The following is a 17,869-nucleotide window of genomic DNA, read 5'->3' as shown; positions in this document are numbered from 1 at the left end:
GACGATCTGTGGCTGCTTTCAGACTTTCACGGATTACCTTTACTTTCTGTTCGGCATCTTTAATCAAATCAACTCCGAAAATTTTACTTTCACCGAGCTCGGTCCAAAACAATGGTGTACGGCATTTACGACCGTACAAAGCCTCGTAAGGTGCCATCTTAATACTTGATTGAAAACTATTGTTGTAAGCGAATTCAATCAAAGGTACATACCGTTCCCATGAACCACTAAACTCAAGGATGCAGCATCTCAGCATATCCTCGAGTATCTGAATTATCCGCTCGGATTGACCATCGGTTTGGGGATGAAAAGCGGTGCTAAAATGCAGCTTGGTACCGAAAGCTTCTTGCAATTTCTTCCAAAATCGCGAGGTGAATCTCGGATCTCTATCCGACACGATAGAAATAGGTACTCCATGTAATCTCACAATCTGAGAAACATACAATTAGGCTAGTTTATCCAATGAAAAATCCGTACGCACGGGGATAAAGTGAGCCGACTTAGTCAGCCTATCAACAACAACCCAAATCGCATCCTTCTTACTTGCGGACAATGGCAGTCCGGACACAAAGTCCATTGTGACTCGGTCCCATTTCCACTCGGGTATCATGATCGGCTGAAGTAACCCTGAAGGCACTTGATGTTCCGCTTTCACTTGTTGACATATTAAACATCTCGAAACAAAGTCGAAGATGTCTCGTTTCATACCATGCCACCAAAACCGACGTTTCAAGTCGTTGTACATTTTCGTGCTCTCCGGGTGAATTGACATTCGGCTACAATGGGCTTCGTTCAGAATCATCGGAATGAGTTCCGAATTCCTTGGAACACACAAACGACTTCTAAACCTCAAACAACCATCATCATCAATCTGAAACTCCGATTCCTTGTTCGGAACACACTCAGCTCGTTTTGCAACCAATTCATCATCGACTTCCTGAGCTTCAAGAATTTGATGAGTCAATAATGGTTTGGCTTTTAATTCAGCTACTAACACATTGTCAGGTAGAACAGACAAGTGTACATTCATCGCTCGCAAAGCAAACAGTGATTTCCGGCTTAAGGCATCCGCAACCACATTAGCCTTTCCCGGGTGGTAATCAATGACAAGCTCGTAATCTTTCAACAACTCAAGCCAACGTCTTTGTCGCAGATTCAAGTCTCGTTGAGTCATCAAATATTTGAGACTTTTGTGATCCGAAAACACATGGCACTTCTCACCAAACAAATAATGTCGCCATATTTTCAATGCAAACACAATGGCGGCTAGTTCGAGATCATGGGTCGGATAATTTCTCTCGTGTGGCTTCAATTGTCTTGACGCATAGGCCACAACTCGACCTTCTTGCATCAATACGCAACCCAACCCAAGTAGGGATGCGTCACTATAAATGACAAACTCTTTACCCGATTCGGGTTGCACCAAAATTGGAGCTTCAGTCAAATGAGTTTTCAGTTGATCGAAGCTTTTCTGACATTTCTCCGTCCATTCGAACTTAACATCCTTTTGAAGTAGCTTCGTCATTGGTGTGGCTATCATCGAGAAACCTTTGACAAATCGTCGGTAATAACCGGCGAGCCCTAGAAAGCTCCGGACTTCGGTAACATTTCTCGGAGGCGTCCAGTTAAGTATGGCTGAAATTTTGCTCGGGTCAACTCGAATACCCGATGCGGATACCACATGACCCAAGAAGCTAACCTATCTTAACCAGAACTCACACTTACTGAACTTAGCATATAACTGCTTATCCCGCAAAATTTGCAACACTTGCCTCAGATGCTCAGCATGTTCGGTCTCATCTCTTGAATAGACCAAGATGTCATCAATAAACACAACTACGAACCGATCCAAATACGACCTGAAGATCCGATTCATCAAATCCATAAACACCGCAGGGGCATTAGTGAGCCCGAACGGCATCACTAAGAACTCGTAGTGACCGTACCTCGTTCTGAAAGCAGTTTTGGGTACGTCCGAATCTCGAATCCGCAACTGATAATAACCCGATCTCAAATCTATCTTTGAAAACACCGATGCTTCCTTTAATTGATCGAACAGATCATCAATACGCGGTAACGGATACTTATTCTTTATCGTCACTTTATTCAGTTGACGATAGTCAATGCACAACCTCATGGTTCCGTCCTTCTTTTTCACGAACAATACTGGTGCACCCCAAGGTGAGAAACTCGGTCGAGCGAAACCTCTATCCGTCAATTCTTGCAACTGAGCTTTCAACTCTTTTAACTCGGTTAGTGCCATACGATACGGAGCGATCGAAATTGGCGTAGTTCCAGGTACAAGCTCAATACCAAACTCTACCTCCCGAACAGGTGGCAAACCCGGTAACTCTTCAGGAAAAACATCCGGGTATTCACAAACCACCGGCACCGATTCGGGTTTCTTTTCTAACTCCTTGTCATCACGTACATACGCGAGGTATGCTTCGCACCCTTTCCTTACATATTTCTGGGCCAACATTGCTGATATTACAGCTGGCAACCCCCTTAAGTCCGCAGACTCAACTCGGATTATTTCGTTATTTGCGCACCTCAAATCGATAGTCTTGCTTTTGCAATTCACAACCGCATCATGTGCGGTTAACCAATCCAAACCAAGAATAACATCAAACTCGTCGAACGGCAAAAGCATCAAATCGGCCGGAAAACAGGATTCTCGGATTATTAGAGGGCATCTCTTACACACTTTATCAACAAGTACGCATTGACCCAAAGGGTTTGATACTCGAATTACGAGCTCAGTAGACTCAACAGGTAGAGTCTTACTGGTTGCTAAGGTTTCGCATACATATGAATGAGTAGAACCAGGGTCAATCAATGCAATCACATTAGTATCAAAGAGAGTGAAGGTACCAGTGGTGACGTCGGGGGAGGATGCCTCCTCTCGTGCGCGAATGGCATATGCTCTAGCAGGAGTACGGTTCTCGGCTCGATCGGCCGTATCAGAGGCCCCCCTCTGACTACCACCCCTGCCTCCTAAAATTCTCGGTGGTCTACCTCTAGATGTCACTCCACTAGGTCTTGCACCTTGAATCTTATTCTTCTCATCCAGCTCCGTGCAATCTCTAATGAAGTGGTCCTTCGAACCGCATCCGTAACAGGCCCTGCTAGTAGACTTGCCCCAACATTCACCTAGGTGTCGTCTTCCACATTGGGGACATTCAGGTTTCTCGTGACGATTATTGCCCACACTAGCTACCGAAGTAGCTCGGGAGCCCATCGATGGTCTTGCCCTGATGGAAATTCCCGCAGTCGCCCTCGACTTATTAATGTCCTCCCTGAACTTCTTTACAGCTGAGAACGGAGCTTTACCCGTCGATATTTTACGATAATCTCTAGCTTCAAATTCAGCCTTCCACTTCTCCTTTCCAAGTTCTTCCGCCTTGCAGGCTCGTTCGACTAGTGTTACGAATTCTTTTATTTCCAAAATACCCATTAGTAGCTTTAAATCTTCATTCAATCCTTCCTCGAATCTTTTGCACATAGCAACCTCATCAGCTGCACACTCCCGGGCATACCTACTGAGTCTTACGAATTCATGTTCGTATTCAGATACAGTCATACGGCCTTGCTTGAGTTCCAAGAACTCCTTACGCTTCTGATCAATGAACCGTTGGCTAATAAATTTCTTTCGGAATTCCGTTTGAAAGAAGTCCCAAGTTACTCGCTCGTTTGGGACTATGGAAATCAAGGTCCTCCACCAATAGTAGGCTGAGTCTCGCAACAAAGATACAGCACATTTTAGACATTCGTCAGGTGTGCATGACAATTCATCGAACACCCGAATGGTGTTATCAAGCCAGAACTCGGCCCTTTCGGCATCATCAGTTACTATGGCCTTGAACTCCTCGGCCCCACGCTTCCTAATCAAGTCTACAGGTGGCTTACTCAGCCTCACAGGATCAGCGACTGATGGCATTACAGGCTCTTGGGGTGGATTATTCAAATTTGGGAATTGTTGGACAGCCGGGTTGGTTCGGGCATATTGCGCGACCCACTCATTCATCATGGTAAAGAAGGCTTGTTTAGCCCCCTCACCTTGATTATTCGCAGATGACTGAGGTTCAACAGGCGGCGTCCCTTGTGCAGGAGCAGCCGCTACGCTCTCAACGTCATCCGCTAGGGTTCTTTCTACACCGGGATCCATTTACTAATCAAAACAAAAACATTTCAACCGTCAGAAGTCATCACCCTTTTAAACATTAACATTAAGGCATGTATAGCTAGACTCATACGTGCTATGGTAGCCCTAGAACCGACTAAACCATAGCTCTGATACCAATCAAATGTAACACCCCGAACCCGAAACCGACACCGGAGTCGAACACGAGGTGTTAACTGACTTTAACCCCTTATAAAATTTATTTTCCAGACACTGCCCAATCTGTGTATTAGTCGTTTTAAAAATCATATCTTGAGTTTCGTAACTCGAAAATCAGTTTCGTAATTTTTCCCAGAAACTAGACTCATGTGCCCATCTATGTATTTTTTTCTAGAATTTTTGGTCGGGCCAATTAGTACAGTTTATTAGTCAAAGTCTCCCATGTTGCAGGGGTCGACTACACTGACCTTTTCCCATTACGACTTGGATATCTCCCTGCACGGGGCTTCAATACTGATGCCGTTTGTTTCTATGAAAACTAGACTCAGAGAGGAATCTATACATATATGGTACGACCCCTAATTATCTCTGGTTAATTTATAATGAATTTCCAAAGTCGGAGCAGGGAATCCAGAAACCGTTCTGGCCCTGTCCCACAAAAATCTGATTATCTCTTAATATACTGCCCATATGATCTTTTCGTTACTTCCTCATGAAAACAGACTCATCGAGCTTCGATTACATAATTTATTCATCAATTAATTCCACTCCTACTATTTTTAGTGATTTTTCAATCTCATGACACTGCTGCTGCCAGCATCTGTTACGAAAGTAACTAGGTCCATTTCATGCCTACCCTTGATCCAACTCAATCGAACATTCGTGCCATTTTCGCATGGCTTAAAGTTTACATGCCAAAGTTCAAACACAACGTAATAGCTTATACATGCCAAAATGTTCTTCTAAGCCAACTAAGAAGAAAGTACCAAAACTTGCTATCCGGTGTGATGACTTCGATGACGGCCCGATCACGCAAAAAGAGATGTGTCCAAGAAACCTAGAATAGGTGACAAGGAAACACCGAGTGAGTTTATAACTCAGTAAGTCATAAGCTATGCACTACCATCCATCAATAACATTATCACAAGAGAAAACAAAATGGAACGAGGCTAATTACTCCATCCATTCCGAACCATACCATAGTTCCTCCAACCTATCGATTCAATTTCATATCAATTCATGCATTCACATTCCATATACTCATCAATAGGACATTGAAGCATTTTCATAAATCAATTTATTTTCGTTACAATCAAACGACTAAACGGCCTTTCACCCATCCTACGATAAATTTTATGTACGTGACTTCAAGTATAGTTGTCACATAGGTTCAAACTTACCGAGCTCAACACCAAGTATAAGCATAGCACCTATTAGCCATGTACTCAAGACACTTACCCGATCCGCTGTCCGCGATCGACTCAATAGTGTCGCACACATAGTGTCCATAATGATTCACAAATGTATATTGAGTCCGCACACTCAGTGCTATATAATCAACTCGCACACTTAGTGCTACGTAATCAAATCGCACACTTAGTGCTACATAGTCAAACTCGCACACTTAGTGCCGCATGGTCAATTCGCACACTTAGTGCATCATATTCATTTCGCACACTTAGTGCAACATAGTCAAATCGCACACTTAGTGCTGTACAATTTAATCCCGCGCACTTAGCGCCAATCTCATGGTCATAAATGGTTATACCCGCACGTTTAGTGCCGAGATCAACAACTCAGTACATCTTACCTCTTTTCTTTTCATTCAACAATTTCATCATCACATACGTACATGCATATATATATATGTATATTTATTCATTCCATTCAGCATCAATACATAAACATTATGACCATTTGAAATAATACCAACTACATGCTTAATGACTTACCTTGTGTTGGGTAAGACGGTTCCAACTCGACTACTCAGTGATCTTTTCTTTGCCTTTATCGGATCTAGTTCCCTTTTGCTCTTGAGCTTAAGTTCAACAAAATTTAAAATAGTCATTAATCGACTATTCAAGTATTACTTTCAGAATAATATATATATTGATTTGACCTTCACGCACATAGATTATAGTAAGCTTTATAATAGTCAATAAATAACTCATTGGCAAATTTTCATTAATGTTTACAACAAAATCACATATTCACTACGAGCTGTTTTCCTGAGCAGTAGTCGCTAAATTGTTTATAACTGGAGCTAAAAAACTCCAAATCACTAGCCGTTAATTTTCCCTGAATATAGACTCGTATATCTTCCATCCATAAAATTTTCAGAATTTTTGGCTTGGCCAATCAATACCAGATTTTTCTTAAAGTTTCCCCTGTTTCACTGTTTGACTATTCTGACCACTCTTCACTACGAATCAAATTTCTCATTTTACAGAATTCAAAATGTGTTGTATTTGATCTCATTTGAAACTAGACTCATTAAGGAGTCTAAGCATATAAATTTTATCTTATAATCATTTTTGTACAATTTATAATGATTTCCTAAAAACAGAACAGGGAATCTAGTAGTCATTTTGACTCAGCCCCACAATACTTCAAATATCTCAAGATCGGTAACTCTTTTGTTTTTATAGTTTCTTTTGTAAGAAAATAGACTCTTCAAGCTTTAATGGCATAATTCACTCAGCTTCTAATTCAACTCCTACAAATTATGGCGATTTTCCAAAATCACCTTACTGCTGCTGTCCCCAAACAGATTATTACCAAATCAAATACTAACATTAGCATTTCACCTTAATAGCTAGCTTACCAAGCCTTAATTTAACATATTAATCTTTAACATATCTTTCACTTTTCATCAACAACTATCAAAAAGCTCAAGCACTCATCAATGGCAAAACACAAAATCATCATCAATCCACAAAATTGAACCATGGGTTTTTAGAACTCAAGTCAACTACTAAAACATGCATGCATCTCAAGAACAACATCAAACATACCTTAGTCTAGCAAACCACCATAGCCGATTTTCTCAAGCTCTTCCCCTTCCTTTCTTTCCTCTATTCGGCCAAAGGTGTTCAAGAATGAACACATTTTTTTTTGTTTTCTTTCCTCAACTCACGGCAACAAGGGGGGGTATGGATGAGACCATTTTTTTTCATCACCCTTCCTTTTCATTGTTTAATTACCATGCTCTTTATTTTATTTTTCTTAGCATACATCACTAGCATAACATGTTGGTGACATGTTTCCACCCATAGCATGGCCAGCCACTATGCTTTAATTTGGCTAATTTGACATGCAAGGACAAACACTTTCCCACATATATTAATGGGCCACTTGAACACTTGCCTAGCATATTTCTAAATTGTCTCACATAAGTCCCTACTAATAAATTCCACATACACTGACCAAATTAAAGTATGGAACTATCACACAAGCATTTACGCACATCATAAACACAGAATATAATCTTTAATTATTTATAAGACTCGGTTTTGTGGTCCCGAAACCACTTCCCGACTAGGGTCAATTTTGGGCTGTCACACATGACCTGTAAAATTCATTTCATGGGCCTATGTTTGTGCCAAATGATTAGGATGTCATGATCAAAATTAATCAAATGCTCTTAATTGAATGTGTATGAATGATATTTGCATGAATGCAGAATATTATGAGATGATCCCTTTTTAATGCTTAGGTTGTCACTGCTCGTTGTTCATCAAGGTTCTATCACTGACGTATTACGCTGCCTTCTTGCTCAGCTGGTATCTTTGACAGAAAACCTGAAGAAATACTCACAATTTAGACTATTATTTCCCAAATGTTTCCAACCCTTAGGTTTGGTTAGTTCTAAGTAATAGTCCTATTTCAGGTTCTTGTACTATTCAAAAGCTTCCAAAGTAATATGCAGAACTCCTTTTATGAAAGTATTATTAGTCCATTAAGCGTTATTTCAATGCAAAATGCTTGAAAAAGATCATAATGATGGACAAAACTGGACTTTACTAGGAACAAAATTTGAAAAGAATGGATTAATCAATGAAAGCAAACATTGCTGGAATACAAAATAGGTGCCTCAGATATCGCAGCCTGAGCTTCTCTGTACGAACTTCTTGAGGAACATTTTGAGCTCAACATGTGTTTAGGAGATCTAGAGTACTTTGTTGATGCCCCAAGACGTATCATCCCCCTCCTTATTAGTTTAGTCATAGCAAAACGACTGCATGCCCTACCTTCAATCAAAATTTGAATTTCCCTTTTCTGGGTTTTCAATTCAAAACCCTTTAGTCTCAAGGCGCCCTTTACAGGTTTTCGCCTTGTCCTCTCTTTTTTCTTCTTCTTCTTCTTTTTCTTCTTTTTCTTTTTCCTTTTTTTTAAGTGAATTATTTCTTAATTGAATCTAAATTTACTGGAGTAGGTAGGCTCTTGCTGTCCATCTCAGTTAATATCAATGCTCCTTCAGAAAATGCCTTCTTTACCACATAAAGTCCTTCCTAGTTTGGCATCCATTTTCCTCTAAAATCTTTTTGTATGGGAAGGAGCTTCTTCAATACCAAGTCCTCCTCATGGAATTCTCTAGGACGAATCTTTTTGTTGTCAGCTTGCATCATTCGCTTTTGGTACATTTGACCATGATGGATAGCTTTCAACCTTTTCTCTTCAATCAAATTTAACTGATCATATCGGGCTTGGATCCATTCTGCTTCATCCAAATTCAACTCTGACAAGACTCGAATTGAAGGAATCTCAACTTTGATGGGCAAAACTGCCTCCATTTCATAGACCAATGAGAAAGGAGTTGCCCCGGTAGAGTTTTTTTTTGCCTCCACTGCACCATTTATTTTGGGGTGATATGGTGTTAATCTTGAACTGACTGCAAACTTCTGATATCGTGATGTTGTTCAAATTTAGTGCATTGTCATATGTGATTCTTTTTGGCATTCCAAACCAACATATGTTTTCTATTTTTCAAGAATTTGCTGACTGTTGACTTTGTGATATTGGCATATGAAGCAGCTTGCACCCACTTAGTGAAGTAGTCGACGACCATAAAGATGAATTGACGTCAACCAGAAGCTTTTGGTGAGATCAGCCCAATGACATCCATGCCCCACATAGAGAAAAACCATGGATTCCATTGATTTTTTGTAAGGTAGGATTTGTGTCTCATCTTGCTCTACTATCATTAACAAATCAGGAGATAAGCTATAGTCTCGGTTATGTTCAAAGTCCTAAGATCCCTCCAAACACATGTCTCGTTCAAAAGGAGATTCTGGGTCAGTAGCAGCGTCGCTCATGTCGTTGATATCTAGAGACCTATTGTAGGCACGAAGGAATATCCAAAGAATAAATGAATCTAAGAACAATTATTTATGTGGTATGAATATGAATGAAATGAAGGAATAAAAGAATATTTTCTCAAAATGAGACACAAAAATGTATTTTTTATTGAAATAAAGATGTTGGACATGAGCCTATTTCACAAAAAGAATTTTTATTGCTTTTAGGCTTAAAGCAGCAAGCGTGTTTTAAACATTACTCTGAATCAGCTCTAAAAACTACAGGAATCTCTTTCGCAGTCCAATTGTTAAGAATACTTCCAGGCTCTTAAGGGCAAATGCCTGATAAATTTTCTCTTCCAATTCCTTCTTTAGATATAGCATTGATGCTCCAATTTCTGAACATTCCTTTCAGGCCTTCAGTATATTCAAAGAATTCTAATTCTTTATTATCCATCAAGCCTTGCATCAAGGCTCTGAATTCATTGCACTTTTGAATCTCGTGACCCTCGTCATCATGGAACTCATAGTAGTTCCTTACTTCTCCGAGTTTCTCCCTTAAATCCTATGTGATTAATCCTCCTTCTATCATTTTCTTCCAAACCTCCCTCAGCGGGGTTTTCACTTCTGCTACATCTGTCTTGATTCTCCTCCCCTTCACTCTTGATTATCGTGTTTACCTCTGATCCCTCATATCTTGTTGAATTTTTTCCAATTGCTCTTGCATCTGTATTTGCATTTGCTCTAACTTCTCCAACCTTTGGCCCATTTCTTTAATTTTTCCTTGTGTATCGATATTTCAGGATAACTATTGAGATTTTAGGGTCCTTTTGTAAGATTTAATGTATATGATGCACTGCAATGCGAATGCATAAATGCAGTGAATGCAATGAATGCAAAAAAAAGAAGCGTTGATTCTGATTCAATACTATTAGAATAACTTTTCTAGAAAATAAATCTTTTTACATAAAACCGGTATTTATACGGCCTTGCCCTCATACTCTAGGCGAAGACATCGATCCTTTTTTTCATATCTGGATATTCAGATCAAATCTTGCGAACTTTCACCTCTACTAGCTCTTTTTTGCTCGATCCAAGCTGTGACCCATTGCTCACTCATCCTCGTGATACTCGATAGCTTCTTTAAGAAAGCAGGGATGTTGACGGCTCTTGAATAAGCTTTGTCGGCTTGAATCTTCGGGCAACGGAGCAAGGATGTGTACTCATTCTTTAGACTATCACTCTTCCCTCGTTACGTTTTTTCAGACCATATTTGGACGACCGTATTGTCTTCCACTTTATCAAGAAATTCATTTTCCATGGCAAGCTCTCTATTTAACAACTTAATGTGAATCAACACCTCTTTTCTATGATGAAAATTTAATGTAATCATAACTAAAACAAAAGAAAACACGTGAGTACAAAAACATAAATAACAAAAAGAGCACCTATTTGGATGGCCACTAGGGGTTTGGAGTGCTTCTACCTAGGGTGGGCTCTTAAGGCTAGCTATATGGGGTTTAGTTCTAAAGTAAAGGTACCCGGACCGACAGATTCTTCAATCCTCACCCATTATAGGTTCATATGGCCCAAGTTCAGTTCAGGGGAATACATTTCCCTATGGCTGCACGGAGATAAAAATCTCACGAAGACATAGGTACGGATGTATCTCGAAAGCGATCCACTATCCTGCACGGAGGTGAAGACCTCATGAAGGAATAGTTTCTCCCTCCCACTTAAAAGGGTAAGATCGACTGATCATGCGATGCAATGTGCAGAAAAAGATACAAAAACTTTTAAATTTTCGTAGCAATTAAACCACAATGATGAAGATCGTAATAAAGACGGATGAAATGCAATGAAAGGATCGTACATTATAACCAAGTTTTTAATTTTCGACAAAAAGACAAAAAGTAATCAACTCGTGGCTTGACTCTCTTATTTTGGGTCCCTAGTGGAGTGGCCAAGCTGTCGAAATCATTTTTTTGTAAAAGGGTCGACTTTAATTTTGAAAACGAAAATGAATATGGGAGTCGCCATTGATCTTTTTTTGATGAGGTGTGATCGGGTTACCTCGTAAAACGACTATTTTTAATAAATGGCTTGGATTTATTAAAATAACACTTTTGGTCTGCGAAATTAAGAAAAACAGGTTCGGGAGTCAGTTACGTACGAGGAAGGATTAGGACCCTCGTAATGCCCAAAATTGGTACCTGGTTGATTAATTAATGTCTTAGTGTCGAGAATGGAAAATTTGAAGAGATTTCAAAAATACGATCCTTTGTTAAAATATTGCTTAATTGAAAATTGACACAATGTCATGTTTCACGTTAATCGAGAAAAAGAATTATGTCCTGTAAGTTAGGAAACAATATCTTAAATTCCCAATACGAGAATAAACATCGAAAATTTTATTTGATTTGAAAAATAATTGATTATCTCAATTTTAGAAAAAAATCATATTTCGTAAGTTAGAGCACGATTTTTCTTAATTCTTGAGAATATTTAATAATTATGTTTAAAAGAAGGTTCGTGTATTCGAATTTATCGAGAAAATTAAAACACCGTAAGTTAGGGTACGACCTTTCGAATCTCAAAATACGAACTGTGCTTATTTTAGAAAACGCAATTGTTTGTGTCTAGTAAAAGTTTAATGTAATACCAATTTGTTGTAAAAAATAAATCACGATGATAATAAGTGTAATAAAATAAATGCGTTAATAATAATAATAATAATAATAATAATAATAATAATAATATTAATAAGAAAAACGATAATAAAATAAAGGAATTAACGAAACAAACGAGCTGATTGCAGATAGAAAGAGAACAAAGTAGAAACTAAAAAAACAATAGTAAATAATTTCATAAATAAATGGTATATAAAACAGCTTAAAAAATAATATTAATAAATATAAGAATAATAAAGTTTGAAATGATGAAAAAGATATAAATAAACAAATAACAAATAATAAGCATGATATCAATAATAATAGTAAATAATCTAAGTTTGAAATTATAAAAGGATATAAGTAAATATAATAAAATGATAATATAAATATATTTACAGAAAACATTAAGTAAACAAACAAAACAGAAATATAATAATAGGAATAATATAAAATTAATTTATTTAATAATAAAACAATAATAAGTAAGTAAATGCAAAAAGGAAAATATAATAACAGTAATAATAATATTAGATTAATTAATCTAAAAGTATAATAATAATAACAAAAAATGGATTAAATTGAAATTTTAAATAGAGTTTCGGGTAAATTCGAAAATAAAAAAGGTAAAGGACCACATCGAATGCACGAATAACAAGGAGGGACCAAAATGGGAAATAATCTGTCCTCCAAAATGCACAGTTCCATTAGGGACTAAAATGTGATGAAAACAAAATTATCAGGCCAAATTAAAAGAAATAAAAATAACAAAAAGGTTCTAATTAGAACATGTTGAAAAAGCAGAAGGACTTCATGCGTAAATAACCTAAAAGTTGAAAACAAGCGGATCCTCTGGAGCTGGTCGGGTCAGCACGCGGGTCAAGATAGAAACAACGTCGTTTTGGCGCTTGTAAACCCTAGCTCAAAACGGCGCCGTTTTGCACCTTTATTTAAGTCAAAAAAATTTAAATTTATTTTCTCTCTTCTCCCTAAAAAAAACAAAAACTCTCTCAACTCGCTTCCTACCCTCCGATTTCCGGCCAGGGGTCCGGCCATCGACCACCGTGGCGGCTGCCAGTCACCGGCGACGGCGTCACCGTCCACGATAGTTGAAAAATGCAGAAAATTTTCCCCTTTCGGTCTTTCAGCTCCCGAGCTCGGATCTAAAGACTACCAACCGAAAAGGTAAGAAAGTTTTGATTTTTTTTCTTTTTTGTTCATTTTTTTATATATATGTTTATATTCAAAAATAACAAATAAATAAATAAATAAGTAAATAAGATAAAAAGATCACCTTGAAAGCTTTTTTTGTTTCTTTTATTTGTTCTCCGTTTTTTAAAAAACAAAAACAAAAACAAAAATACCCCCTTTACAATCAGTTCAATGGCTTTTTATAGCCGATTTTACAAAGTTTTTAAATCTATTTGCATGCTGTCACTTCTTCTTTTAGTCTTTGCAGGTGCAAGTGGGCGGTGGCAGGTGGAGTTGGCGATTGTGGCGGTGCTGATAGGCGATGGCAGGCTTAGGTGCAGCGGCTAAGGTTAGGGGGCTAGGGTTTCCTTTATTTTTTTTTATTTTTAGGTATTAGGCTAATTGAGTTTGGGCTTGGTTTTTTTGTAATGTAATTGGATTATTTTATTGGGCTTGTATTTTGGACTCTTTTTTATTTGTCTTGGGCCCGGGCAAATTGGGTCTACTACAATTATAATGTAACTTTTGAAAATTGAGTGACTGAAAATTAATTTTAAACAAAATTTAAGGACAATTGATATAATTTATCCTTCCTTTTTATACTAATATTATAAACAACTTATACTTCTTTTAATCCAAATTCTTTTTAAGAGTAATCCAAATGTTGTATTGAAGGTGCATGTTAATTAAAATAGCTAACCACCAGCACTGTTTTCTTCTTTCAATATCTTGCTTAAGGGGCACAAAGTTACTTGTCAACTTAATATACATTGATATTCCATATACTTGATTAATACAAAATATAAATATATGATGTATGGCTGGTGAATAGATCTCTTGATAATATGATGAAACATCATTATCTATATTTAAATATAATAAATTATGAATTATAATTATCTTGTATTTCTTTTGACTTTTTGGTTTAGAGTTTTAAATTTCAGGTTTAATGTTAGGATATTAGATTTTGAGTTTTAAACTTTGAATTCCATATATTTGTATTTATTTATTTTTAAAATTTATAATTAATATTTATTCTTTAAAATAAAATTATTTATATTTTTTAAAACCTTTCAATATTGTTTTTGTTTTACACCAATGATGAACAAAGTATCAAATATTCTCCAATTAATTAATTTGTTTGTAATTGTATCTCTCTTTTTTTATTTTTCAAGAACAAGTATTCTATTTTTTCTAAAGAAACATCCTAGGCCAAATATTTTCCCTATAAATACTCTCATGGTGAGTTGGTATTATAAGCACATTGATCAAATTTAGCAAACATGGAAGCAATATCAAGCATAGAAGATAAATTTAACAGCACTTTTTCAGTTCAAGAGCTTGTCAAAGAGTCGATAATAACAATCCCTCAACACTATGTTCATTTAGACCAGCAACATTCTTCCCCTGGCGCTGCCACTCCCTTCCAAATGCTTCCTATCATTGACATGAATCAATTAATTTTTGGGGAGGATTTTGATCTTCAACTCGAAAAGTTGCACTCCACTTGCAAAGAATGGGGTTTCTTTCAGGTTTAATATTCTTCTCTCAATTCACCCTTTCTTGTTGGCTTTAGATATGCAAATTATATATGGCATTTCTTTGGAACTTCAAATAAAGGAGAGAGAGAAAGGTTTTGCTTATAAACTTTCATATGATGTGCATGGAATCATAATTTGCTTCATATTACAATTATGAAGTTTTGTTTTGTTGACAATGTTTCAAGTTTTGGACTTATATGTCATTTTCTTAATAAAAAACTTATATGTCACTAATTGTGTATATGTATATATATTCATTTTATTAGAAAAAAAAGAGAGAAAAAGTTGACTTTAAATTGAGAAGAAAAAAAAGAAAAGGAAAGAAAAGAAAACCTTGACAGTTATGACTGGAATTAATTTGCACTTGCAGTTGGTGAACCATGGAATTAAGAGCTCAATACTAGAGAGATTGAAAAATGAAGTTGAAGGATTTTATAAGCTCCCACTAGAAGAGAAAATGAAGTATAAGATAAGGGAGGGTGAATTTGAAGGTTACAGAACACAAGAGAGAGGTGGCGGAAAATTTGACTGGCACGATAAGCTTTATATGATGACCAACCCCATTCTTCGACGAAAGCCTCATCTCTTCCCAAAGCTCCCTTCATCCTTGAGGTTCTCACAACTTTTTATTCTCTTTTAATTTGATTTTAAGTTTGATGTTAATATAAGTGGACACTAGTTACGAAGTAACCAATACTATCAACTTCCCGTTTCTTAATGATGATTTTTTTTTGTTGCATGAAGAAATACCATGGAATCTTACATATTGGATGATAAGGCGTTGCTTATCGAAACAACGAACCTTGAAGGATTGCGGATCTAGGATTATAGGAACATCCTTTCTGCAGCATAAACAACACACAAACAAAACAAAAGAAAGGGAACAAAATTCAACATATAAAAAAAATAAAATTGGAGACGAAAAACTCGAAAGAACCTGCATAATAGACTATGCAAACCCGAATCGAATATGTTTCATGTTGAAGGGCTTGGACCCTCTAGATAGCAATCTAGGAACCCTAAGTATCAAGGAAGTTTTGACACGACAAACTAAGTCTGAAATGTCAAAAGAAAGTTCAATGAAGAACCGAAATTGAGAGAAAATTCTCACAAGTATTTGTTTAATAAAAATCATCTAACCAGATTACATTGTTTGAACATCTATTTATAAGTACAAGGAAGGGGTTGTCGAATTTGAATTAGTGGCTGTAAATAAAGAATTCAAATTTGAATATGAAGGAGTTATATCCTCTCTTGGCGCCATCAAATACCAGCCACACATTGAATATGTGTGAAACGTTTGAAATTCAAACATTTGAACTCTTGTTCTTATCCAAAACATTTGAAATTCAAACATTTTAACTCTTATTCTTATCCTTTTGAATTTGGCGTCATATGTAGAGAAGTGGGCTGATTTCGGCCACACATGCACACACATGTGTCAAGGCTGTTACGTGTGTGCTGTACATACTGGGATGCCACCTAGGCTGCCACATGTGTATGGGATACTCCCCGACACGTAGGACACCTTCCAGCTACATCTGGAGTTGTTAGCTAGAGTTGAGCTAGTAGAGCTGAAATTGAGCTTGTTGGAAATGTACTGAGCTGAAATGAGCTGGAAACGAACTTTCAGAACTATTTCGAGCAGAGAGGAGCTGCACACACATATTTGAGCTTCAACCGAGCTAGAAATGAGGCCTTAAGCTGCTGTCCATTATTGTACCTATATCAAAACATATCAAACTTCCATCAAAGTCTTATAAATTTAATGGAAATCACAATTACAAGCTGGAACACTTGCAATTCTTATTCTTTAACACACTTACAATGTAGAAACAATACAAATACTATCAACCCAATTGCAGAAATGTACTTAGCATAACATATACATACTTAAACGCATGAACTAGTAATTTAACAGAGATATGTCACATATCAGCATGCAACATGTTATAAAGCCTATGTTCAAAGGCATGAACATGATCAAATGAATCTGGAATCGTTGCACAAGTAAGGAACAAGGCTTCCCTGAATTTCTTTGCCTTAGAACGGGTAATAGGTCCTAATGGTAAGACCTCCGGATCGGTTTGCTTTGTTGGCGTAAATGTGCCCACATCATTCCCTCCTTCTTGAAAAGGATTTGTCCTCAAATCTGTAGAATCATCATAAGAGGTTAAATCAGAAACATTAAATGTGGCACTCACATTGTATTCTCCCGGCAAGTCTAACTTGTAGGCATTGTCATTCACTTTCTCCAACACCTGAAAAGGACCATCTCCGCGAGGTAACAGCTTGGACCGCCTTTGGGCTGGAAAACGTTCCTTTCGGAAATGAACCCATACCCAATAACCAACATCGAAGGTGACTCGCTTTCTACCCTTATTTGCATGCTTTTCGTACTGCTGAGTCCTTCGTTCGAGGTTCTCCTTAACCTGTTGATGCAATTTCTTCATGTATTTCGTTTTTGCTTTACCGTCTCTGTTCATCACCTGTTCTTGTGGCAAAGGCAACATATCTAGAGGCGTAATAGGATTAAAGCCATAAGCAACCTCAAAAGGTGACATCTTAGTAGCAGAATGTACAGCATGGTTATAAGCGAATTCAACATGTGGCAAACAATCTTCCCAAGTTTTGATGTTCTTTTTAATGATGGAACGAAGTAAAGTAGATAAAACTCTGTTAACAACCTCAGTTTGTCCATCAGTCTGGGGATGACAAGTAGTAGAAAACATAAGTTTCGTACCTAAGTTTCTCCTAAGAGTCCTCCAAAAATGACTCAAAAACTTCACATCCCTATCAGAAACAATCGACCTGGGGATACCATGTAATCGTACAACATCTCTAAAGAACAAGTTAGCCACATTAACAGCATCATCATTCTTATGGCATGAAATGAAATGTGCCATCTTCGAGAACCTATCAACCACAACAAATATGCTATCCCTACCTGTTCTAGTTCGAAGCAATCCCAAAACAAAGTCCATTGAAATATCCGTCCAAGGGGATTCAGGAGTAGGTAAAGGTAAGTACATACCATGTGGTGAAACC

At 37.3% G+C, this 17,869-nt stretch overlaps 1 protein-coding gene across 1 annotated transcript; it reads left to right on the top strand.

The window, feature by feature from the left end:
• Positions 1-14,563: 14,563 nt before the first annotated feature.
• Positions 14,564-15,644, top strand: LOC107908109 (codeine O-demethylase). The gene is made up of 3 exons (XM_016835374.1): positions 14,564-14,812; positions 15,192-15,433; positions 15,566-15,644. The coding sequence occupies exons 1-3, from the start codon at positions 14,564-14,566 to the stop codon at positions 15,642-15,644; spliced, it is 570 nt and encodes a 189-aa protein (XP_016690863.1).
• Positions 15,645-17,869: the final 2,225 nt, after the last annotated feature.

The sequence above is a fragment of the Gossypium hirsutum genome, chromosome D01, assembly GCF_007990345.1.
Source record: "Gossypium hirsutum isolate 1008001.06 chromosome D01, Gossypium_hirsutum_v2.1, whole genome shotgun sequence".
NCBI lineage: Eukaryota > Viridiplantae > Streptophyta > Magnoliopsida > Malvales > Malvaceae > Gossypium > Gossypium hirsutum.
The sequence above is the reverse complement of the archived record's forward strand: the minus strand, read 5'-3'. Positions and strand labels throughout refer to the sequence as shown.